General features: G+C 33.1%; 1 protein-coding gene and 1 long non-coding RNA gene across 2 annotated transcripts in view; both read left to right on the forward strand.

Moving 5' to 3' along the window:
- Positions 1-24012, forward strand: part of LOC110370995 (gastrin/cholecystokinin type B receptor) — a 115724-nt gene extending 91712 nt beyond the window's left edge. Inside the window, exons 9-11 of the mRNA XM_064036578.1 lie at positions 9050-9222; positions 14872-14981; positions 23894-24012. Coding sequence (XP_063892648.1) covers positions 9050-9222; positions 14872-14981; positions 23894-23928 — 318 coding nt within the window. The 3' untranslated portion in view covers positions 23929-24012. The remainder of the gene's footprint in view (positions 1-9049; positions 9223-14871; positions 14982-23893) is intronic.
- A 72-nt stretch (positions 24013-24084) lies between these two features.
- On the forward strand, positions 24085-26735 carry LOC135117441 (uncharacterized). Its single transcript, XR_010276912.1, has 2 exons — positions 24085-24181; positions 26073-26735. It is a non-coding gene; the product is annotated as an uncharacterized LOC135117441 (long non-coding RNA).
- Positions 26736-27521: the final 786 nt, after the last annotated feature.

Raw genomic sequence — 27521 nt, forward strand, 5'->3', positions numbered from 1 at the left:
TGCGTTTAAAAATAGAAAAGAACAAAACGAATAAAAATGTTTGTGTGAAGGTAAAACAAATAAACTGGCTTCTTACGGCTGCAACAAAAAATTACCTAAGGTTTCTTTTGTTTTCTATATTTATTTGACCTTGACTATTTGAAATCTTTTTAATATTGTTCGTAGGTAAATAGAATAAAAATAAATTTTTTAAATGGTATTTTGTCTATATAATTTTGTAGAGATATATTGTAGTGACAAAAATAACAATAAATATTTTGGTTATGTTGTAAAATATAACTACAGTCATATCATCATCTGGCTAGCCATTATCTTGGTGCGTGTACCCGTGAAAGTGTACTTCGTACCCTAATGCACCCGGAAAAGGCTAGGTACTGTTCCCAGCACACTTATGTACTGAAAATAATTATTCGATTTTTTATTTAAAACGTATTTGCGAGTATAAATTAAGTTCTGAAAAGCACAACCTTGATCATACATATGTTTGCCTATTGTATAACAAAAAAAAACTTTACACAAGTGACTCTAAATTGGATAGACATTTTTATTTAATTTTGAAATGAACGTCATATTTATTTAGTAAATTGTTTACTGTGGCAGCAAATATTTTTCATTATAATGCGCTTCTAAAAAGAACAAACAAAAACTATTTTTAGGAGTGCGTTGAAAGTATTTTGAAAATTAAATAAAAAAACATATAGACAGGATTTTTGTTGTGCTTAAGACTTAAGTAAAACAACAAAAGTGTTTAAAAAATACTAAATTCATCGTATTAAAAATAAATATAAATTATTGTTAAGTATGTCATTATCAGTTCACCTTTCAAAAAGCTGTCCGAATTTTCTTAACAACCTTTTCGAAAATTCACTTGCTGCCTTATAAATAAATTTAAATAATTATAATAAATTTTTAAATTTTAAACGAAAATACAACAATGAGTTGTCCTTGTTACTGTAAGCGTATAATGTGCCCAACGGATCGAAAAGCTGAATTATTTCATTAAGTAGCTCTCACAGCACTCAACGGCAAAACCTGATTTTATTTTGTTTACTCACTGAGGAAAGAAATATGGACAGAGGTGCCTTTTAAGGTAGATCAAGCGCTTTCTTGTGGGTCAAGTAACGTACGAAAGTCGTGACTGATACAATCAGTTACTTCAGACTAACGAGGCATTTGGGTTACTTGACATATCTGTCAAAGATATGTCATATCTGTCAAACGTACTTGAGATATCTGTTAAAGATATGTCATATCTGTCAAACATATTTGACATATCTGTCAAAGATATGTCAAGTAACCCAATGATTGAATGATTGTTGTTCAATTCGTTTTTAAAAAAATCTGCCGGTTTCAAAGAAGGTGTGAGGGCAAAGTTAGTAACTTTCCTCGTCCTTTGACGAATTTTGCGTTATGACATCTCCGTTAATCATTTTAATCTCCGTGTGTTTATCTCACAAACAATACGAAAAAATAGGTAAAAAAAAAATAAACGAACAAAGGAAGAAAAACAGCCGGACGAGTGCAAATCGGACCCGGACACGAAAAGTTCCGTGCCGTTTTAATATCGAGCATAAAGCGGCAAAAAACATATATTTTTGTTATTTTATTCTGTTTGTAGCATTTGTTGTTAAAGCGTCAATAAAAATGCTTCATTTGTGGAAATTTTTACTGTATAATATAGAACAGATAGAAAGACAACGGAGCCTAATTAATAGCGTTTTTTTACGGGATATCATCAAATGACCACCTTGTTGGTGCAGCGTGAATAAGTGTCAGACTCTTACTGACTAAAAACCGTCGTGTTTCGTTGTAGGCCTTTTATATACCAGGGCCACGGCAACTCTAAGTAATAGGGCCTTGTGTCAACCTTTTGGATATAAAACCAAAAAAGGAGCACTTGATATGTTGTTTAAGTCTCTGAAAATTTATAACTACTAAAGAAATATGAAAAGTGCAAAACTTTAACCAGTTACCGTTCTTTGTCTTGTGACAACAGTTTCATGATAAAATAATCTTTTAGAAAAACTTTGTATTCACTTGAAAACTTTTAATGAAATAAATAAATCTTTATTACGAGAATAAATTGTCTTCATAAATTTAGTTTTTCTAAAGTTCGAGTAGCATTTTGTGTTTTGTGCAGTAGGTATGTGGCATAAACGTAAATAATATTTTAGACTGTGGGATTAACGTCGAGTAGGTTTTTGAACTTTAAAATAGAAATGTAAATTCTTGCAAACAAAACAAAAAGCTTTCAGTGTGAAATCACTAATTTAAGTTTATTTAATTTTAAAGATACTTAACATTCATCATTGTAGAAAAGGCAATAAGTATGTACCTACTTCATAATCTAAAACTTTTATCCAAATCATTTTACGAGCACAGCACAGGAATATCTAGGTAAAAAAAAATCGAAACTAACGTTTTTTTTTTGTTTTTTGAAACGATTTGAAAAAGTATTTCACTGTTTGAAAAACTACGCTCTTCCCGAGTAACATAGGATATATTTTATCCATGTACTAGCAGTAGTTCTGACGGGACGCGAGAGATACAAGCTGGACTTTAAATCAAGCTACCTTACACCTGTATTACTTGTCTTTTCAGTAGTTACCTACGATTTGTCTGTCTGTTCCACTTACGTTGATTAGCAGGAAGAGCTTAGTACGAAGTAGTTAGCAAGTAGTACAGAGACTTACTAGCTGAAGTGTTAGTTAGTTAGTTTGTTAGTGGTATTGATGTTGAGGCAAGATTCTACCGGTTTGCGGCACTGTGACGCCCACAAATGTTTCTTCTGGTCTACTCACTTTAGTATCAAATTGCGTGCGAAGATTTTTAAAATGTTTGCGAAACTGCAACCTTTATGCGCGAACATATACTTAGTTAAGTTCAACTATCAAATTTTACCAATAAAATTGATAAGGTTGAAAATCTATTGAAGAAATTTGCCAGATTGAGGTAGATTGACGTGTTGTCTGTACAGATAGCGGACTCGCGACGAGCGTATACATTTTTTTATTGTTCGCTGAAATCTCGTCACTGAACTAACTGGGTTAAAGTTTCCGTAGAAAAACTAGTCTATGTTCTTCTCAGATCTTTGTTTCTTGAATTCAAACTTTGTTAGGATTCATTTGATGGATCGCAGTAAAACTTTTGATCTACACTTTGTCTATTTCTATGAATATTACTTGACTAACTTTGTCAGTTCTCTGAGACGGAGTTTGAAAATTTTCTGAAGAATGAAGTAAACATAAATTGTTGGTGTATTTTCAAAATGGTTTAACCCGTTGTGTATTGGAGCGCAGATATACACGAAACACAATTGTTTTATGAACAATAGATGTTTTGTTATAAGCGTCATACAAGCAGTTAATCCAATTATCTAAGGGCCTATAAACGCATAGAACATTTAATAAAAAAGTTGCATTTTTTATGAAATTATATTCTAATTTTTCACATGTTATATTAGAGTCGATTTTATGTGAATACTTACCAACATCGCAGCAAATCCCAGTAATTTCAACACATAAAACTTCTAAAAGAAATCGCAATAAACGCCCGATTGAGGAAGTAAAAGCTGTGCAATAAAAGGTCCATATTGCCTTTGTCGACTATATTCCCGGCAGATAATAGCACCTTTAGAGTAGCACACTGCAGACTTTTAGTCGGCCGATAGTTTGATTGGGCCCCTAAAAGGGGTGCGAAGATGTATGGGAGTGCGCACATAACAACGATCAGGTATTTGACCGATATCGGATCGACTGAAAACTGATTAAATTCACGATTTTATTTAAACAAAAAAGCCCATGCATCGGGCCAATTGTAGGCCGATTGTTTAGTCCGCAGTATGCGTGTAGGCTTATTGTTAAAAAAGCCTTTCAATACCATTTCCGATTTAGTTCGTATAAAATAATCGTCCCAATTGTTTAAAGACAAAAGTTTGGCATTCCAAAATTCTTTCATGAACTGAAATAGAATTTTCCGAGTGATTTGATTGTTGAAATTTTATTTTAGTGTTCCGTTTATTGATTCCATTTTATGGAGGTTTGTAATAGTTAAAACAATAAACTAGGTCTTTCACACCCTTGTCCCGGGTGAATGTTTTCACATACCTGTATAAAATATAAACTATGCCAACCAAAGAAAGCGTAGCTTCAAATTATTTAAAAAAACGGTTCAGTTGTTTTGAAGCCGGCACAAACAAAATATATTTTCCCTCTTTTCGCATGAATGAAAACAAATCATAATTTTATGAAAAACCATAAAAATGCAGTTCAAAACAAACTTAAACACTAAAATCTTAATTGAACTAAAACGTTTTTGATGTTAATTTTATTTTAGTACTAGTTAACGTTGATATAAATTTCGATTTTAAGCGTAAAACATTCATTGCCACTAAACGAAAGTAGTACTCTAAGGATGCCTATTAAAAACCTATTAAGTGTTTATTAAGCCTTTAAATGAGAGTAAAAGCAAATTACTCTACTTTTCGTAAACATAAGAACTATGATCTAGATTGATCTTCATAACATTAAGTATATCAACATGATATAAATGCAAATCATTTATATCATGCTGTCATTGAACATCATTGGCAGTCGTTACGGGTAGTCAGAAGCCAGTAAGTTTGACACCAATCTAACTAAGGGGTATTGGGTTGCCCGGGTAACTGGGTTGAGGAGGTCAGGAATGGCAGTCGCTTCTTGTAAAACACTGGTACTCAGCTGAATCCGGTTAGACTAGAAGCCGACCCCAACATGGTTGGGAAAAAGGCTCGGAGGATGATGATGATATAAATGCAAATGTAAGATTGTTTGTCTATTTATTAACTGTTTCTACGTCGCTAATCATAAAACGAAATTAAAGTATCTTTATTATAAAGCAATAAAAAGTCAATTTTGTCTCGCGTATATTTGTGCTCCAGCATACAACGGGTTAATCTTTCACGTCAAAACAAGTAAGCCGATTGAGAGGAAAAATACAGTGATTCGAATACGTTTCAGGCTAGATTTTATCCAAATGCGAAAATATGAACTCTCAGAGTTAAACCGTGAAAAACAGAAAAGTTAATTAGTGAATCCATGTGACAAAATCAGAATATTTTTGAAAAAGGCAGATGAAATTGCTAGATTTTAATAAAATTCAAACACGGGACATTTATGACAAATTCCTGGAAAAAAGTTTTTGATGAGGTTTTCATTTCAATTTGTCCATTTGCCTATTGACAAAGTAACTTTTGTATTTTGTGTTTTTTTCAATTCTGCGAAAATGCGTTTTGAAAAGAGCGGATTAATTCATTCGTTTTTTTCGAGCCTAAACAATTGACATAATAGTGTAATCGGTTCGAGCGATGATACCTAAATACGCGTGACAGATATTTTGCCATGTGAAATATGCTGCGTAAAAGCTAAAAACATAGTGAAAACAATATATTTGAATTTTTCAATCGGCCAGTTATATTATAAACTTGTGATCCTACTTCGTACGGGTGTATTGCTTGCATGCAATGCATATACAACTTTTTTTAAATCAATCTATCTATAAAAAAACCGGCCAAGTGCGAGTCGGACTCGTGCACGAAGGGTTCCGTAAATTACAGTTAAATCAACCTATCTCAAAAACTATAAGAGATACTTTGATCAAACCAAAAATCGTTGAAAGAGTTAATTAGCATGCATCACCTCTATTTTTTTTAGAATTTTATACCCCGTAGTTATAAAAATAGAGGGGGGGGGACATACTTTTTACGACTTTGAGAGCTGATATCTCAAAAACCGTTCACTTTAAGAAAAATGTTTTTTAGAAAACTTTATATCATTTTAAAAGACCTTTCCATTGATACCCCACACGGGTATGTACATCGAAAAAAAAAATTTCATCCCTCAGTTACATGTATGGGGGGCCCCACCCCCAATTCTTTTTTTTACTATTTAGTGTCATATTTTTGTAGCGGTTCATACAACACATATTCCCATCAAATTTCATCACTGTAGTACTTATAGTTTCCGAGTAAATCGGCTGTGACAGACGGACAGACGGACAGACGGACAGACGGACATGACGAAACTATAAGGGTTCCGTTTTTGCCATTTTGGCTACGGAACCCTAAAAACTGCATCAAAATCCGTTGCGCAGTTTTAAAAATTTAAGCATACATAGGGATATAGGGACAGAGAAAGCAACTTTGTTTTATACTATGTAGTTAGTACACGTTTATCTGTTTGCTATATAACAAAAAAGCCTCTAGCCTAGGAGAACATTCTAGTACAACCTAAAATAAGTCTAAATAATACAGCTAAACATTTCTGAAGATGTCAATTACACTCGGCACTAAGTTACACTTATCTTGTACGTGAAGGCTACTGAAGCTTTTGTCTGCCGCATTTGTAGTACTTACACGGAATTTCGCTCATACGTTCTTTCTGTTGACAAAATGTTCTTACAGGTACTGATATCTACCTACAGAATATTTTTTCATGTCGGATAATTTCTTTCGATTTGTCACCAGAATTAATACAGTATGACGATAGCAATACGTATGTTGGACATTGGATCAATATTATACACACTAAAAGCTTTAGAAATACAAAGTTTTTTTTCCTTGTTAGCGTGGTAATACTATGATAGCCTGCGAGCATGTCCACTAGGCCAGAAATGGGGTATCGGTTTGCCAGAGTAACTGGATTGAAAAGGCCAGATAGGCATGTCACTCTTAGCATCAGACTGGAAGCAAGCTTCGACATAGTTTATACAAGGCTAAACTGATGACAAAGTGTTGCTAGTACATAACAATAAGACCTAAGGAGATTCTATTTTACTCAAATGAAAAAACTTCTTTTTTTCCGATGTTTATTGTACGAGCTCGTGAGAACTTCAATATAAAATCTATTCCTTTTTACAAAGAACACACAATTTAAATGATTGTCATATTGAAAAAAAAATTGTACTAAGCAGAAGTGTTAAAAACTCTACAATGCCTTCTGTAAATGCCTTTTGAATTTTCTCAGTTTATGATGGCTTCTAGCCAAATTGACCAATAGGTAATATGTGCCCCATAAATGTCTGTGAACGCACTTTAATGGTTATTACCCTCTTTTCCAGCTAGGAACGTGTGTATAGGAGAATGACATTGTCAAAGTCATAAACCTTTAGTGCATTCTATTGATTTCCATGAAGCTTAAAGATTTATTATTCCTTTGAAGTTTAAGCGTTGTTAGTGACACGTGAGCACTTATACTGATTGGCCTGTCATATCTACGTAATATTTATTAGATATCTGGTGTTTTGAAAAAGATACAAAGACCTGACCTTTCTATTTTCTACCAGCTTAAAAACTCAGCTTAACAAGACTATTCTTTGAATCTTTATTTTTATATCAAAACATGGTAATGGCAATTTTTGTTGGATCATAACAAGAATTCGAGCAAAACTCAAACAAGAATCCCATTTCATATAAAAGAATAAAAAGTCAGCTTTCTGACTAATTTGTTAAAAAGAGAAATCCAATTAAAATGACCTTTACTTTTGATTACAAACCCTTTTCTCTCAGGTCTTTAATTTTTATAGCTAAAAATGTTTTTGACAGACAGTTAACCCTATTCAAAATTAGAGTTCTAGCGAAACTATGATTGGAAACACTCGTGCTAAACTGAAATTGCATAACTGTGAGCGCATATTACAAACTTTTAGTTGGCCGATAGTTTGTTTGGACTCATAAATCAGTATAGGTACAGCAGATGATCGGTGTTACAGAGATCGGATTATTTATCAGATAAATAGCAGACCATATCGTTTAGGTAAATAAATATCAGACCAAGTTGCTTAGATAATTATCAGAATTATTGAAAACTTTGACTGGAATCAAGATCTTCTTTAATTATTATTTTTGACAACCATTGGGTCAATTGTCGGCCTACTGTTTTGTTTGCAGTGTGCGGTTACTCTTATTCTGATCTACACTATTTTTAAACCCGCATGTCTGAATTGGGTTCAAAAATAAACAATCCTTTTCTAACAGAGATATATTTTTATGATACTTCCAGAGAAAAACTTTTTCAATCCAATCATAGCGGATTTAAAGTTTCTGAGAATACTGCTATAGTTTTGGGTTGATAGCAATGTTATTTTTCAAAAGAGTATATGTTTTTTTTCTTCTTTCATTCGTATTATATCAGCACCATCGAACACATTTTAGTATTGGTTTGATATTTTAAACATTTAATTTATATAGATATTTACATAACAAACTTAATTGTACAAATATTAGCATACAAAATTAAAAACTATCTTTGTAAAAAACTAAAAAAGGTTAACAAAAAATTATCTGACTAGGAGTATGCCCAAAAGGCTGGCAGCATTACCTCGTTGGAGCGCCATGCTAATCCTTTTTCCGAGGTAATAGCCAGCCTTTTGATCACAAGAAGCGTCAAGCCTTAAATCTAGATTATAAATAGCCGATAGATCTTTAAATAATTAAATAGGGTGTGGGTACTCGGACCCGACGACACGAGGGTTTCAATCCCAAATGGTTCGAAATTAACTAGTTAGTTTAGTACAAAATTATATACAGAGGTCGGTTCTGTTTTTAAGTACCATGTTTATAGAGCCTTCGGCTGTATCTTATTTTGTATGCCTTTATTACTTGTAGACGATTTAGTAGACTTCTATCTGGCTTTAACGATTTAGTTCTATAAATGACAGCCAGAACATGGATCACTTACCGCAGACACAGGATCAATGACGCATCTTGCTTTCATTGTGTATTTTTACTGAAAGGTTATCCAAGAACTCTCCGAAGTTTTTTGTCTTTGATAAATCAAAAAGCTATTAGCAATACGAAGAAATGGAATAGAACTTACTAAGTACAAGAGTCAAAAAAATCTCGCTTTCGTTAGCTCCGTTTTGAGTAGGTATGCATTATTTTGTCATTTCTTAGTGTTCGAAGAAATATGTAAATTGTGACACGAATAATATATTTAGACCTATTAAATTGTATGTGTCACGATTTCTGACTGGACAGTTATGGAATTACGCCTAAAGTCAACCTTCTTTGCAGATCTACCTATTCTACCCCGACGAGCTGTACCAGTACATAGGACCCAAAGGCGTGGTCTCGCTGCAACTGCTGGCCTACTGCTCCTCATGCTGCAATCCCATCACCTACTGCTTCATGAATAGGAAGTTCAAGCAGGCCTTCATCAGCTTGATTAAGAGCTCCAGGATATTTGGGTAAGGGAATTTGAAATTGATACTTTCCTTAGTTTGAAGTGCTAAAACGTTACTTAAGTTTGACTATTGCGTATAAGTTTTTTTGTCGCAGTTTGTGTAGGTGTAAAGATGGAATAATGTTTGAGCTATTTTTTTGAGTAGTGTTTCACAATTCAGCTTTACCTACGAATGTGAGTTTGAGTTTGACTTTAATACTACGGTTGTGATTGTAAGTTCACTTATGAAGATTAATTCATGTATAATTTTCGTAGATCATCATTGGATTTCTACGTGATATTTGGTATCTGAAATGAAGTGAAAATTATTAATCTTATTGTTTATTTTAGTTGTAAAAGATAGTCAGATCAATAAGTTTCAGGCTAAGACAGTATTTTCAGCGTCGTTTATGCAATAATAAATCAATTTGCGACTGACCCAAATTCAATGCTTGCTGTTATAAATGTAAATAATCCGCTAATTATCTTAAAATTACATATATTTATTTGTAACTCGTACTCAATTTCAGCTGTTAATAATTACCTTATTATGAGTATTGAAACTCGTAATATAAGTTTAACTTAAAACGCAGTGCTGAAATGTAATTGAGTGTAATTTACACACACGTGTATGTAAATTGGAACAAAATGCACTTGTACTTGGTTCCATCTCGCTGGAATCGGGAATGTGTTCAACTTTGTAAAAAGTTTTTAAAATATTTGAATGTAGTTCGTTTTTATGGGAAAAGTTATTACCGATGAGCATAAAGATGAAGTCCCTTAAATTGGTTATCGTATTTGACAGTATGATTTACTTTTTCGATTTTGAATATCTTATCATGTGAATAAAAGTTTTTTTTTGCAAAAAAAAGGTGAAGACAATTTTTTTAATATTTGTTAATTATAAAAGGATTTTATTGTATTTATCAAATATATATAGGAAGCAATGGCTCTTTTAACATGATAAATACAAACTCAATATGCAGTATCCTTATTAAAAAATATTAATTACTCGTAGCAGCGTTTCTTGTTTGCAAAGATATGACGTTCTTGAAGTTCAAACGCATTCAAAGTATAAAGCATAAATGTTGAACTCAAAGCTCCTTTCATGAAAGGCAAACACGACCTACATTGTCGAGAATGTAACAATGTTCAGGACGTTCCAAGAAACGTGTAATATTCGGTCCTTAAAACGAGTAATGATGTAATCTCAGTTTTGTTCATATCTTCTTGGAAGAAAGTTTTATTAATTGTAAGCTAAGGTTATCAAAATCTTTTTTTAAGAAAATTGTTTTGCCAATTGAAAGAATTCTTTAAAAAAAAATTGTTGTGTAATAGTTCGTGTCGTTTGTACAGACAACAGCACATCAACCTACCTCAATCTGTCAAAGTTCTTCAATCAATTTTGAACCTTATCACAATAGTGAAAGGTTAATAATAGATTGGTACTATTTGACAAATTTTGATAGATGTCCTGTTGGTGTCTACCTGTACAAAAGTGACGGTAGTGCGGTTAATATTTTTTTGTAGACCGTAACACTCGTAGCCAACTACTACGCCGTAGCTGCGTAGTAAAATACAATTTCACTTTTCATTTTGCATAATCCATAATGGTAGCTCAGTCCATTACGTCCTAAATAATTTAAACTAACATTTATATTCCCCTAGTTTATTTCTCTCACCTACTTTAGCTAACCAACTCTATTTCAAACTGGAAATGCAAACATTTAGTTATTTAAATCTAGTGTTCTGACCTGTCCCAGTGGGATTATATCATTGATATTTTGTATTATAAAGGATCCCACTAGAACATTTCAATGCTACATTACATAAGTTAGAATATTATTTTGTTCTGTGAAAAATAATTTTGAAAATGGGATGTTGTATTTTTTTATTGTAGTATTCCAGTCAGAGGCGGTCTTGAGGTCACAAAACTCTGACTTTAGGGCCACCCAAAAAAAAAGGAATTTTATCAGTGTTTAAAGAGAAAATTTCCCAGAAGAGTGTGACTTACGTGTCTAAGAATTAATAACAAAAGAGGTAGCTTGTGAAACTTTGATATTTTAGTGTAGTGACATTTTCTTGGAAATAGGAACAAGTTAGTTCTTTGTTTTCAAAAACAGGTACATAATATTTCAACATTAAGTAAGTTTAAAAGCAAATTCGTTTTAAAGACTTCGTTTCTTTAGTTTCATTATAATACTTTGTTTTTAACAAATACATTGTTGAAAGATTATGTGGATGAAAAATACAAGGACCAAATAAATAAATGAGGATATTAAACGAGCGAGGTTTACATAGCCATAACATAATTGTATAAGTTAACACACCAGAAGCTTCAAACGACATTAAAAATAAAGAAAATACAGTGCAAAAAAATATACGCAAAGAAACTCAAGAGAGCAGTTTATATAGTTAAATAATATAGATGTTTCTAGCTCCGTTTGATCCCACTGTGCACATAAAATACTTCAATAGCTCAGCTTTGAGACTGTTTGTGTGACTGAATCTCTTTCACTAGAAATACTTCAGTACTTAAGATCCCTCCGCAAGAGATATTTTCAATTATATGTACTTACACAGGATTTTGTTTGAGATGTCTTGTGTTTGCCAATTTGTAATAGCTACTTATAAGATATCAAAGTAAGAATTTAAAGATGAATCTGAGATTTTAAAAATAAATCACTCAACAAAACAAAATAAGTTCATTAACATTATAATAGCCATCGGTTTAGATTACCCGTCATTAAAAAAATATATAAAAATGATCTCATCTCTGTCTGACCTTGTAAATTCGGTTACAAAACGTATAGGCATGCCTATATAAATCGGCGCCACAGCATCAATGTATCCATAAATTAATAATTTGGAATACGGAAATAATCATCTTTTTCCATGGATAAAATTGAAATTGGAGACGAAAGTTATTGCTAAGAAAAAAGATTTCATCATGACAAAGATTGAATAAATTTTATGTAAAATAAACAGTTATTGCTCCTTAATACTAAGTCCATTTTTCACGGCCAAAATAATATACTGAAGCGATCAATTTTGTGAATGAAATGTCACTTATAAATTCACTCTTTTATCTCCTCTTATTTACTTACGCGTTTATTGTTATACCTTAAAATATTTTGTTTTACATACTATACTCAACCATACTAGCTTCCAGTTCTATTCTCGTACATTATTTCCTACTCCCAGTTTACCCCAGGATACCAAGTTATCGCCGCACATAATTGAATCTCAACGGTTTAGCGTGTTTACATAACACACAAGCACAGTTAGTTTCAGTAAAAGGATTTTACTGTTACTGTTACTGTTACAGCCTTTTTATCGTCCCACTGGTGGGCACAGGCCTCCTCTCACACGGAGAAGGATAGAGCATTAATCACCACGCTTGCTCAATGCGGGTTGGTGATTTCAGACTTTATAGTCCAGGTTTCCTCAAGATGTTTTACTTCAAATTTTTTTATCAGCCATTGGTATCTAAGATTACTTAGAAAGTAAATACAAACTTAGAAAAGTTGCATACTCGAGAGGTTGGTTCTTTACCCACTAGGCCACCACGACTTTTAAATACAAAATTATAAAAGGATTTTATATATAAAAGGATTTTACAATATATTATTTAATATTTGCGTTGAGCGGTGCAGCTGTTAACCACATTTACATAATAATAGTAGTAGCGGTTAACAATTAGAGGTTACAAATAAATGTGGGGATCAGGGTTCGTGGAATACTTGCGTAATTAAATAATAACCGTTGAATTTCAATCTAAACTATTTATTACTATTTTTTTACTTAAAATCGTTAGGTACATCGTCTATCTGTTAACTCTTCCATCTTGCAATTCAAATTCCCCAACCAATCTCTCACTCATTCATTCATTCCCTCTTACTCCCACTCATTCGTTTAGAAACGTCCATCATCTTACACACATCTCAATCATTCTGAAACATTCAATCCCACATAAATGACAAAGCATGTCACTGTACCTTAATGACAAAATGGCACTGTTTACAATACGCTCTACTGCTTTGGTAAACGATTACTTTGCAGAATTACATAATTCAAGCTTCCTTTGTAGATTGATTTTCACTTGAACGCGTGGTCGTGTGCATGTGTAATGATATAAGCAGATTTCATAGAAGCCAATGTAATGTAATCAATTTGCTTCACCGACTAAGCAAATCAATTTATTTTAGCACGAACAATATAGGAATATAGGTTACATAGGTAGTACAGGATCATGCTACCTGAAGTTCATGCCAATTTTACACATATTTAACTGTAGTTTTCAAGTTATAAAATGTAACTGAATCCGATAACTAATTTCACTTTTAATAACTTCGAGATTTAGCTTCATAGTAACTACTAAATACTATATACAGAAAGTGCAAAAAAAACTTTTATTGTACCTATAGCATTCTCATTCACAAACTAATCACACTGAAAAAAGGGATCTTTCAGAACATTATTCCTTTCCATTCGTCCTTCAAAAGTCTGTCCTCTCTACTACGTGACTAATCTTTGCTCAGTAGCATAAGTTAATTTCAAAGAAGTCGTGCACACAGACAAGACAGTTCGCTCATATATTGTGAAGTTTGTGACATAATTTAATTATAAGTCGCATAGCACGTTTTAGATACAATTGAAATCTGAAATGATACTTGCATCAAGGTAGGAGATATTAAAATAAAGATCAAAAAGGGTTCATAAAGTACTTTATGTTAAATGTCTATATTTATATCAATCAACTAACGTAAATAATTATTTAATGCTTTTCCGAGAATGTTTTAAGCCCAATGTTTTAAGCGCTTTCACCCGCATCCGTGGGAACTTTTCAACACATAAGTAAGGATAAAAGGTTACTGCATAAATGGCTAACACTATGAGTTTAGCGCGTTCAAGCAAATAAATAATTTTAAGCTTTTAATATTAGTACAGATTGCCGAGCCTCACGATCCACAAGCTGACTTGCAAAAATCTTTACAGATCAAAACCTGTATACAACCTATGTTTACCTAAATACAAAAAAAAGAAAAAGAAAATACGTAGGTAGGTACATTTCTTTTGCAAAATTCGTCCAAGGCTTTCAATTGTCTTATCTGTACAGTCAGTAGATACTTGAAATGCAAAGACACGTAGGTTTTGATCCTACTGCGACGTACCGCGACATTTAACTGAAAGAAATTTCATTTTCAAAGACAAAACGTTCAAACCGTGCTACATTTTGTATTCAGTCTGAATTTCAAATGCGCCTACAATTTGGGAATATTTTAAAGGTGTTAAGATGAATTAATAGCCTAGGCAGGTTATTAATTATTAGCTTTTCCCCGTGGCTCTGTCAATTTCAATCACTCCTACATAATTCATTTTGACTTTGGTGGACTGCATTTTTCAGATACCTAAACATGATTTTCAGTCTAGTCTAGTTTTGGATTTATATCGACACGTTTATCCTGTTTAATAGCAATAATTTATTTGTCGGAAAAAGTAAGAAACACATTGGCTGTCACATGTTTCAGGATATTATTTAAGAAAAAACACTTCTCGGTTTTTGAATACTGGCTGGTGCTAGAAAAATCCTAGGCTTCAGGGACAAACGTGTGTACTTTATTCTCTTTTTGTAAATTAACCGGCGGCATATTAACCTGTTTGTTTGTTTCAGCGCCTGTTTTCCTGAGAAATCGGAATGTAAGCAGGCTACCCCCCCTCCGGTGAGCTCGAGCCAGGATGCTACTGCCTGTGTCATCAGGGGCAGCCACACTGGACGCACAGGTATTTATTTCTTATTACATTGTATTGGAAGGCAATGAATTCAGTTGTTGAAAGTTTTCATGGATCTTTTATGCACATTACCGGAAAGAAAAGGCGAACATACAAAAATAATGGATATTTGGTGACAGGAAAATAGAGGTTTGGTTATCATCAAAGACGTCACAAAAATGTATGAGTTTCCAGTAAATTACCTTCAGCCAGATGAAAGGTAAGCAATTTATATATAGACGATTAAAGTTTTCAGACAGACAGAATAGGCAAGGGTTAAATATAGCTGACCCACGGAGGAAGGAAAGATAGCGGAGATGCAATAAGGAAGGTAGGTCAGGCGCCTTTTGTAGGTCACGGTGACTTAGGAGTGATCAGTTACTAGACCTAATGAGGCGTGTCAAATCCAAATTAATATGTCAAAGATTGGTCTTCATTAACTGATCATATTATTTTGAAAACAATGGTCAGGTTCTAATGAAGGCGTGTTAAAACTGAGATAGTACTGTTCTTCGTCCGCCTATCAAACGCATTTTAGCGCGCTACTTTCTTAGGAGATTTTGCGTTATGGCATCTCCGGTACTTATTCTGTTCTCCATGAACTAACCTCAATCATTATTTAACAAAGCCTTTATCTTTGATGTTCAACTGACAGTATTGTTGTAGGTACCTACTGCTTCATAGATTATATTTTGGGCCACAATTTGTATCAGAAAATTTAAGTTAAATTACGTAAGGGTATGCTATTAGTAGCCTTTCATTTATAGACATAATAGGCAGTATATAATGTTTTCAAACTTGTCGAAGCTTAGAAAGTGAGACAACGTATAAACGTGTACCTATTAATAAAGTCATTATGAGTTTATTTTGTATGTAGTCGATGCTCAACATATCATAGTGTGTTTATTGATTTTCGTTTATATTCCAATGAGGAGAATATCGATAGTAGTTTTACAGCGGAATTGGCTGCGCTAGACGTCTCGCCACGCATAGTTAAAATAACAACTTGCCTTATCTTTACTAGTTCACGAGATGTTTACACTTTAATGACGACCGTTAAACTGCCACTTAATTTTGAAATAACTACCTTAAAGAATCTCATCATGTCAGATTGCTCATTATTTTCACTAGGTAATAGAAACATATAGAGGTATATAGAAAGCTACGTATAAGTGTAAGTAAGTCTATTAATATGACTCAATGGTCACCATGTCGGACTGCCAAACCTGAGGTCTCGGGTTCGATTCCCGGTATGGTCGACATTTGTCTGATGTACTTGCTGGTTGGCCAAGGTCTGAGCGGTATAATATGTAACTGATAAACTACATATATTTGTATATGCAAACTACATACTATATACTACATACTACTACATATACAGACTATGTAGTTTATCAGTTGTGTTAGAACCCATAACTTGCAATGGGGCTAACCGACCGAGTGTGAAAACGTGTACCGAGATTAAAATAAGTTTTCTTGACGTGTCCATTAAATTTTACAACAGCGGCGAACCGTGTAGTTTTTAAGCTCTGACTACCTCATACATACGAGCACTAATGTAAAAGTAATGTAAGGTAGCAAACTTTTGGGTGTAAAGCGGCGGTGTGTGTAGATTGTCAAGTTCTGAACGAATTGTCGGTAAAGAATTTGGGGACTGGGTAAAATCGACTCCGTAATGGACCCTTACTTATGCTGTACAAAAAACTCTCAGCCTCTTTTCAATACATAGGTTGCAAGTAAATAAGCTATAAAGGCAAAAGTCGTTATTATTATTCTTTAGAGGCCTTTCAACGATAGAATGGCAAGTCACTTATGGCTATCAAAAATTTCAAATGAACTATAGTTAATCCTTTTATCTATCTATTGTATGCTGTATAAATAAAATTAACTGTATATTGGGTATTGACTTCACAAATACTCGATTATATAGATATTGCAAGACTTTAGAATGTCGTAGACTATTTCCCTCCTCATCTATGTCACTGTGTACATTTTGCAAATGTGTGTATAAGGATACCAGTCAACTAGGAAAAGCAATTTAGAGTTCGTTGACTTACTGAACTCAGCATATGGAATGTGAATTTGAAGATTTATAGTACGTTTTTTGCCAAGAGTCTGTTAAGTTTATATGTGGAGGACTGGCTGAGAGGAATAGAAGTGGAAAATATATTAGTAAATATATAGAAGCGGAAATAAGACTTGTATAATTTTGCAACTCTCAACTTTTTTTTCCGTAATTAGTGTAATTGGTGCATTTTGTGCAAAATATTCTGTTAAAAAAATGAATTGTCCAAAGCGATGTTCTGTTTTGGCATTTTACATTTCAAATCCCTTTTTACAAAAAGGATCAAATACTTTAAATTACAGGACCTTGAGACTTCAGTATGACCTTTAATCTCGATAATAATAACGTCTGGTATCCAAGATTTTGGATTATTATGAACATAATAGTTTCGAAATTCATGCTGATAATGAAGGGCTTATTACGTAGTCTTAAGACTTAATCATTGTCTAAGCTAGCTTACTTTGTTTTAGATCGTTGACATTCTCCCATTATGTAATCTCAGCCTATATAATTATTGTAATGAGAAGCTATTATGAGGGTTGTTATGTCACGAGACCAATTTGGATCACTATTAATTTTAGTAGTAAGACAGATTATTGCATGAACAAATACTACATGATTATAAATAGTAAACCTATATGACCTTCACCTCATGATGATTTTATTTAAGCGGGGATATCGCGACTTTCAATGTTTGACAATCTAATTAAAGCCACTTAACTAAAAAGGGCCACCTACAAAACGATTAATTGTACTTAAACATATTATACTGGTTTTTAGAAATATGCCTCGTCAAAATTTTGCTGACGAAATTGATTTTTTTTTAATATATAAATAGTACCTACAGTCGGTATTCAATACTTATTTTTATACTTATTAAGCTCTTAATGGTTTCCAAATATTTCTGTAATTCATATAAAAGTACATGTATTTTTATTGCAAAGCCACTTTGCCGTACTTATAAATAAAAGAAACTTTTCCTCAAGGAAAACTGGATGGTAGCTGAAATTTCAACTTTGTTCAGCGAACCAAAATCCGCTTCGAATCGAAAAGAAATTGGTATTAGAGAGTTAGTTCAGCTATTTGAATTGTATGAAATGTTCTTTTTAACGTTCGTATAAGAGTAACCAAACAGAGATCAAACTACAGACTAAAGTGTCGCCTGACAGTTGCCAAAAAATAATTGTAAAATAGGTAAATCTTGATTCTAATCAAAGCTTTCAGTCGGCTTCATACCGGTGAAATACCTGATCTTTGTAATGTGTGTACTACCATTCATCTTCATACTGATTTATGAGCCTAAACTAACTATCGGCCGACTAAAAGTGTGTAGTGTGCGGGTACTCTTTACGTTCGTGTAAATGTGACTTTACCTTTGGCGTTGGAAGTGGCAATTTCATCATGTACACGGAAATAGAGAATTTAGCTTGTTCAGTGCTAGAAGCGCGAATCTACGTGAAACACAATTTTATTTGTGCTATTTCTAGTTGTATCTAACACGAGATCTGGCTTATTCGGTATTGGTTTTGAATGTGGGTAATCTTACTTTGGTAAATATTATTTATAGTGTGACATTTACATGTTCAAATCGTCACGTTGCAGCCTTTTTATCGTCCCACTGCTGGGCACAGGCCTCCTCTTATACCGAGAAGGATAGAGCATTAATCATCACGCTTGTTCAAGATGTTTTCCTTCACCTTTTTATTGGCCATTGGTGTCTAAGATATATCTAGAAAGAACACTTTAAAAATTACAAAGTATGTTCAAATATTCTATTGCGTAATGTACTGTAATTTGCATACCGATTGAGCAAAATGTAACTTAACACCTGTCTCTGCAAATAAAAATTCTTATTCTATTCTTATCCTTCCCAGAAATAACATTTAGGAATTTATAAAAGACGTAGGTCGTTTTGAGAGCTGCCTTTTATAATACTGATTTAGAAAGTCCTGAATTTCAGCTTACTTTGAATAAACGTGATTTGAATTCTACATCCAGCCTTTTCTCAATTTAAGATGAATTTCAGAGTGTCTGAATATTTTGTGATCCTGTTGTTTATTATTTAGATTTTTGTATTCTTTTGTTTAGGTAAGGTACTGTTTATTTTTGTTGTTTTAGTTTCTATTGTAAGTATTTCCATAAAATTTTGCGAAAAAAGTTGTTTCTAGCAAGTTGTAGTAGATACTGCGTGGTTATTTTGTATTAATTTGTTAATAGCAATAAACATTAATTTTAAGTTCACGAAAAATTATGCTACTATGCGAAATTGACGGCCATTCAAAACTTTGAACACTTTGATAAACACTGTGACGAAATAATTATGTAGTAGAGCCAATTCTTATCATCATTAGATTTTGATACAGTTTCTTTAAATATTTGCAAGCAATTTTATTTTTATTAGTACTGTAAAGAAAGAAATTTTGTCACCAGTTTTAATTAAAGCGGCCTATTTACAATTTAAAATATTTTGAACATAATAAATGAATATCATTACATTTTAATGATATCAAATATCATTTAACCTTTCTTCTCAAAACTGATGCCATAAAATAAACCTAATCCAATTAGTTAATGAGCCTATTAATTTATCCAAATGCTTTTTAAAGATATCAAATTAATATGCTCTAATTAGCAAGGCTTTCACGCAAACACAAAATCACCACAAAGAGAGCTTAGCATAGGGCACGACCTTTGCTTGGCATTCACCTTTATTTTATTATCTTCGTGATATCATTGCAAAAACGACATCATAAAAAAAACAATAAAAATATGCAAATTATCATATCTGCCTACTATTATTGCTGCAGTTAATAGATCATTACGTTTCGAGTATTTCAAGTTGGAAAATATTCAGAATCAAGTTATTAGTACTCAAATATTCGGAAATGTTTCGCGTTCGCAAACGCTTAACACGAACATCATGAAATGAAAATGTAAAATATGCTTATTCGGGTGCGAGAAGTCGTCCAAAATTAAGTTGCAAGACTTGTTACAATTATACAAAAGTTGAATATGCTTGTACTCGTTATAATACGGTGTTATGAATAAGTTGAGTTTCAATTTTGTTTACATTGTGTTATGTGTGTACCTAATATTTATGTACATTTTGTAAAACAGGGTGTACTTATACCCAAAAATCATAAGGTGAGTTGCACCATTAAATTAACATTCTCGACATACGAAATTATATATACGAAATTGCCACATATTTATCATATCGACTCAAAAATGTCCAACTGTAAATGTTTGTAAAAGTGTAGTCGAAGTTAAACTCTTTTTTGCTGGCTCTTATGAATCATCGCACTGTAGTTGACTGACACTAGTAGTAGTTTATATCTATAGGTAATATGTGCAGTTAATACTCAAGAAACGACGTTTTCAATAAAATTCTATGTACATACAAATGGAACTACATATGGAGGTGGAACTGCTATCATATATCAAGCTAGCCTGTACTGCTTGTAACATTAGAACGTTTGTCTCTGAATCTGGATATGTTTTTGCGAGACCCAAAGTACAAGGCTATCCACATTGTCATTCGTTTTCTTGCTGGTTTCACCAAACTACATTTAAACTGTGAACTTTTCGTACAACTTTGCTGCATTTTATAGAATTAAAATTTAAGTGTGCTTTTGTAAAACACTGGTACTCAGCTGCATCTGGTTAGACTGGAAGCGGACCCTAACATAGTTGGGAAAAGGCTGGGGAGATGATGAATTTAAGTGTGTGTTTAACCCAAACAAGCAAAGAATATTCCATGCCTATTAGTATTATAAGGATTGAATTGAGAAATAATGTGTTATTGCTGTCAAATAATATTACAGCTCCAGTTATTTCGTCGAACGAATAACTATATAAGAACATCAAAAGATATGACTGTTTTGTAGTAAAATACATATGATTTCTGGAATACGAACATATTTTTTCTGATTGCTTTCCGATACATAAAAAAGTCGTTGTCAAAGTACGACAACATCTGACACGCCCATAGAGGTATATTATGAAAAACTATATTCCAACATTGCGCCCCCATAATAGTCCCATTGCCAACCATAATAAAAGGTTGTGTAAGTTTTATTTTTGGTGACGGAAAACCATCAAATTACATCCCACTGAGGACGGGTTGTAAGATTCAGACTTTTACTTAGCTTTGCATGTTCTTTCTAGAGCCTTTTGTGTACCAGGCACGCGGTATAGCCGCAGCGTGCTTTGGGATTGTAGGGCAAACATTTTGGTTATATAATATAGAGCAGAGAAGCATAGAGCGAGTGACCTTATTTTTTTTTTATTTAATTAAATTAAAAATAAATAATTGAAAAATATTATTTTTTAAATTATGTACTAAAGTGCAGTCTGTCACAAAATTTAAAGCCCAAAGATGCAGATTAACGTCATTATTAGCCGATTAAGTCAAATTCTGAAGAACGTTGGCCCTGCTAATATGTGCTTAATCGTCTCTTCATTAGCTGTCGCTTCCATCTTGCGCAGACCTTAGCAGATCTTGAACTCCACGATATTTTTTTGTTCATCTAATGTTAATGTCAAAAAACCGATACAGACAGGTCATTAACCTCTAGATGTCTACGAACATACGTATTGAAATCTAAATTGTAAAGTCTATGATTGCTTTAACCGCATTCAAAGACCACAAGGCTTTTGAATTTTTTTTCTTCTTAATGGTCGTACATTTTGAGATCTTTTCTTATCTCGAAACGGCTTGCTTATTCCAGTCTCTGGTCGATAGTGCCCTTTGCTTTGTTATTGCTAATGATAGGGTATCTGTACTCATTTATATGATAAGTATTTGTGATAAATATAAACGCAGATACGTATTTTTTCACAAACAGCACCTGCATTCATTCATACAGTAAATGTTAACTTGGCTATGACACAAATTTTTGCACATGGTCTGAACACGAAAGATTTTGAAATTTGTGCCAATCGTATTGAAAAAGCTCTGCAATTTTCCTCTAATTCCCGGTCATCATCATCATCATCATCATCAGCCTATCGCAGTCCACTGCTGGACATAGACCTCTCCAAGTGCACGACACTGAGATCGATTTTCGGCTGCTCGCATCCAGCTCCTAACATAAAATATCTAATAACCACAAATTGCTGACAAGATATAAAAGGCGTGAATAACTATTTTGCATCCTATATTAATTTATTCTCGTAACCAGATGTCCGATAGTTACTGGCTTGCATCCAACGCTGAATTTATGTAACCACTATCGCTCTAACTACAAGTTTAACTGTCAATGTTTGTCGTGCTAGATTGGGATTTGTTTTATTTATTTATATACCAAACGATTTGTTAGGATATTTTTGTGGTGAAAAACTACCTTCATTCGAAAACTTTGGCAATAAGCGGACCATTTTTGTACAAACTGTATAACCGAGTTATGCTCTAAACCACCTTTAGTAATACATAACATCGTAACAATGGAAGCATAGTTTATATGTTTCAATACTTCTATTGTATATTAGTATATATAATAGCTTACATAGATCAACTGCATTACACAAACGGTACCTACAACCAGTCCTTACACGTATATACTTCCACAGATTACCTAATAAATAGTTACTACTGTCGCTGGTATGACATATTCCTTGCTATAATATAGGCACCTTCTTACAAAAAGAGAGATCTAAGCCTTTGTACACCTATACTCTCAATAGTGCTTGTCACTTATGCTGCAGCGCTTGCGAACGGATCTTTAAATCCAAACTCGGTTTAGCCAGTCACATCAGGGCTCACGCTAGGAAGTGCATTTGTCTTAAGCCGCCGTTATCAAAATCGATAAGGAGGACTATACTATACTTCATGACATACATAGAGTATGTTTAGGTCACATAAGGGGAAGAAGGTTAGCGACCAGAAAGCTAGGATCATCGGTAAAAATCTCGATTTTTATTTCGGCATTTCATTCGAGTTGAATAGATCTAGTCTAGTTTCATTTATTATTCAACATACTACTAGGAATTGGGGATTCAATCTTGTTATACGTATTTCTGGTACATTTTTAGCAATCTTGTGATTACTTTGGTGACTGGTCAGATATATACAACAGTCCTTTATACAGTTTTTGAAAGTCATGCCTTTTTCCGTAATGTATTCTGTTAGTCAAAAGCCTTGAAATGGAACCGTTTTCGACGAAGTAAAGCATTTTGTGTGCAATAAAATCAACGACTTTGCAAATTGTAACATTTCTGTCACGTTCAAAATCGCGGTTGCGGAGAGATGAGCGTTTTATTTTGCAGAGTTCATCTTTTGAAATATTTGCGGTCGACCTTTCTTTTTAATTATTCGAGAGAATAGCTAAATAATTCTTGTTTTATGATACCTAGCGTTGGTAATGTTGTACATTTCATTGAACGTTTAACTACATAGGTAGTTCAATAATGTCAAGTGAAATATGTAACTACCATAACTTTAAAAGATCTTAAAAATCTGTTCCTTCTGTCTATGTAGGAACTTATATAAACTATGATAACAGCTATAAACAATACCTATACTTTTTTCCTCTTTATTTAAAAGAAAGGTTTGATGAGCCATATGTACACTTACAACACACAAAAGTAACAAAAACCGTTATTTGTCTAACGGCCAGGTTCTTCATCAAAAGTAAAAGTTAAAGTAATGTCTAAAGTAAAAGTAACGGTCAAATTCGTTTTTTCAAGGCTAAAGTGACAGCAAAACTAATAGAAAAATTGAATTTGACCGTTACTTTTACTTTGGCTTTAACTTTTGATGAAGAATCTGGCTGTAAGACGGCGGAAAATATTAGGTATCTCAGGTCTAGGTTTTTTTGTCAGTGTATTACTTGTTTTAACCTAAATTACTTTGTTACAGAGCTGGATGGACTGGAAGGGGAGGATTGTGTTTAGCAGCGGTTCACACAGCACTGCTTTGGGAAGCGGCGTCCACCCCGCGCTGCCCGCGCCCGTGGTGGCGCGTCCCATCACACAGGTAACTATCATCATCATCATCATCATCATCGTCATCATCGTCATCATCATCATCATCGTCATCAGCATTTCGACATCGATAGTGTTTAGCAGCGGTTCACACAGCACTGCTTTGGGAAGCGGCGTCCACCCCGCGCTGCCCGCGCCCGTGGTGGCGCGTCCCATCACACAGGTAACTATCATCATCACTATCATCATCGTCATCATCATCATCATCATCATCATTGTCATCAGTAGTATAATCACTGGTATTATAATCGTTGTATTGGTTGATCGATCATAAGGTTAAGCCAGGCTCGAAGTGTGGCTATAGTTCTCAATCTTGTCATAATGACTTCCTCCGTGTATTCGTAACGGAGTCAAAAGTTAGGAAGTCTGAGAACATCTTGAACAAGTAACTGGGTTGAGGAGGTCAGATTGACAGTTTCTCCATGTAAACACACTCCATGTAATACTGTGTCCGGTAAAACTGGCGTGCGAGCCTAACATAGTTGGGAAAAGTTTAAGCTGATAATGAAGATGATCATCAACAATATTATTGGATTGCGAAAATGAATGAGATTTAGAAAAAAAAAGGAAAGTTTTGCTGTCTTAAAACGCCTGCAAGAAAACGCGATGCAAGAAGACTTAGACGTCGCATTGCAACGTGCTTTAATAAGTACAAAATATGCTTAAAAGATAAAAAAAATACTTTGAAGATCAAATGCAGAAACTTGCTCTAAAAAATTATAAAACTCTGTATTTTTACTGGAATATTCTAGTATAAAATTATTCTTATACGGATTTTTAATGTTGTTTTTTCTTTACTTAGCTTATTTCTCTCTTGAGCTCTCGTAATGAAAACGATTTGAAGTTAAAAGCTTGTTTTAATTGTAAAAAAACTTGAATTAATATTATTTTTAATGTTAAGTGTAGGTACTGGAAATCAGTCACGGTTTTTTTTGTTAGTTGTAAAGAACCGAATTTCTGAAAATTCGCTTGTCTTGTTTTTTGTAGCAAAATAGTATACTTAGTAACTTGCTAGGATGTTTTTCGTGGTCGCGCTTGCGGTATATATCGTCATGTACCTAGTTTTTTGCAAATTGATTAATTCGTTGAACTTAACGTAAAATTAAGATCAGTAAGACATGCAAGGTAATATTTTAAAAATATTTATCTTATTTTGTTTGAGTGTTATCATAGAGCTTATTTTAATGGTACATTTGGTAGGTATGTATTATAGAATCCACATATTTTTCGCAAGAACAAACTAAGCGGCAAAGTATTGAAAACATTATTTGTACTGCAAAAGACATTGCACTTAAAAGTTCTTAGCGTACCTTTTGATGCCTAGAAATCGCGCTTGAATCAAATTGTACACATATACGCCTCACACAAAAGTATGAGAAATAAGCGCTAGACTGCAATATGAAACAATTCCAGTGCCAAATCATTTTGAATCTTACGCCTTAAAGAATATAGCTCAAATTCATTTGAAGTCGTGACTGTACTGGTAGATAGCTCGCCAGAGATCAAGTATCTTGCATAACAGTCGGCTTCTGAAGGAAAATTGAAAAGAAAATCCTTTCAAAACATGTTTTAAACAAAATACCTGAAAGGTAAAATCAAGTGGTTTAAAATACTATTATTATGTGAGAGCTATGATGAAATTCAAAATGTTTGACTAATATAATTGGAAAATGTTATCACACATTAGCTCAGTGGTTATTATAATTTGACCTTATTAGGAACACAAAAGTAATTATTTGTATAGAGTGCAGTTCAAAGCCACAAATTAATATTGGTTAGTATAGGCGATGTTATCAATAGATTGTTATTTTTGGCCTGCTATAAATAATACTTAGTACAACATAATCTTTGGAGTCGGTTTTATGTAAATTCTCTTCCTACCGAAAACATAGAGGGAATGATGAAGAGTGGGAGTTTTTTATTATTTTGACTTTAAAAAATATCGTATGTACAGCCTCACGAAAACATTATTTTTTATTTTCTTCAAAAATATTTTTTATCATAGTATTTTCTATTAATTATTCTCCATATTCATCACATTCTTCCTTCCCCAGGTCATCGAAACCGGCGAAGAAGGAAGCCAGTTCCTCTACCGCATCACGTGGGCGAGAACGGGACTCTCAAAGTCCAATGGACCAACTCAGCCACTTTATGAGTAGAGCCCCATGTCAGCGTATCCGTGATATGCGAGTGTGCACTTTAGATCTACTGCACAAAGTTCAATTTGGATTGTAACGAACAGTGAGTGATGACCTTTTAGACTGCAGTGCTTTATATTCTAGGGGATTAAAAAGACTTTAGTGGTAAAGTGTTTTGGTGGTGATATGAAGTTGATACGACTTCTGAACTATAGTCCTGTTTTCAGTACATAAATTATGATGATAGAGAACTCGAAATATAAAATAGTTTTTACTGAAGCATATATAACACTATGAATAAATTTTGAGTTAGTTCAGACTATATGAAAATGTGAACCCGTGCGGAAAAATTGAAATTTTGTGCTACTAACACAATGTTACGTATTCATAACACATAACACGTAAAATAATAGAGTTCACACTAAATTATAAGTTTCTGAACTAATTAATATCATTATTTTAACTTATTATGGTAAACTTTGACTGAATTTTATGTTGAAAATATTTTTCAAGCTGAATACATTCCGCGAACATTTATTTCATCGTAACTTTACATGTTCAGAAAATAACATGTGGATATAAACATGTTATTGTTATTTTCCTTTCAGAGAAATATTTTTCGTATTTTCCATGTCAGAGATGGTATATGGTATATTCCGATATATTGCTTGAGTTAAACCAATAAATTGCCAACCTGTCTAACAGTATTGATGACTAATAGATCAGAAGGCAAACCAGCTAGTGTTGCCATGTGTTGTGATTAAATGTTCCATTTACTATGGCAACATTTGAACTGTTATATTAAGAACTTGTATAAAAACTTTGTATTGTAATATAAACTTGTAATTATGTAAAATAATAAATTTAAATAATCATAATTGTAAAATTAAATGTAAATTCGTAATTTAACATAAATATATTAATCATTTTATTTCATTTAAAAATACAAAAAATATAATTAATCTGAAATTGAAATATACTTTTTCCCGTACACTTTCATAATAATTGATTACACGTGTCATCATAAAATATATTCAATAATAAAATAATGATTTTAATAAAATAAGAATATTTGTCCAAGTAATTGTAAAATATTATGCTCAATTAGCCATTATTAAATAAAAAAATGCTTTAAATGTGTTATTTAATTCGAAATTACTATACGAAAAAATATAGCTTGAATTTTCCGTGGATGAAAAATGTTATTGTAGCAAAAATATGATAGTTTTCTTATTAATTTTATCGAGCTGAAACAACGAAGAATTACTGGGTGACTAAATAGTACTTGTATTTATTGAAATGGAAAACCTTTTCTGAGCTTAAGTAAGATTAATTGTTTTGGCCCTCGTAAATTAGATTTATTGA

The sequence above is a fragment of the Helicoverpa armigera genome, chromosome 10 (genome assembly GCF_030705265.1).
Source record: "Helicoverpa armigera isolate CAAS_96S chromosome 10, ASM3070526v1, whole genome shotgun sequence".
Classification (NCBI taxonomy): Eukaryota; Metazoa; Arthropoda; class Insecta; order Lepidoptera; family Noctuidae; genus Helicoverpa; species Helicoverpa armigera.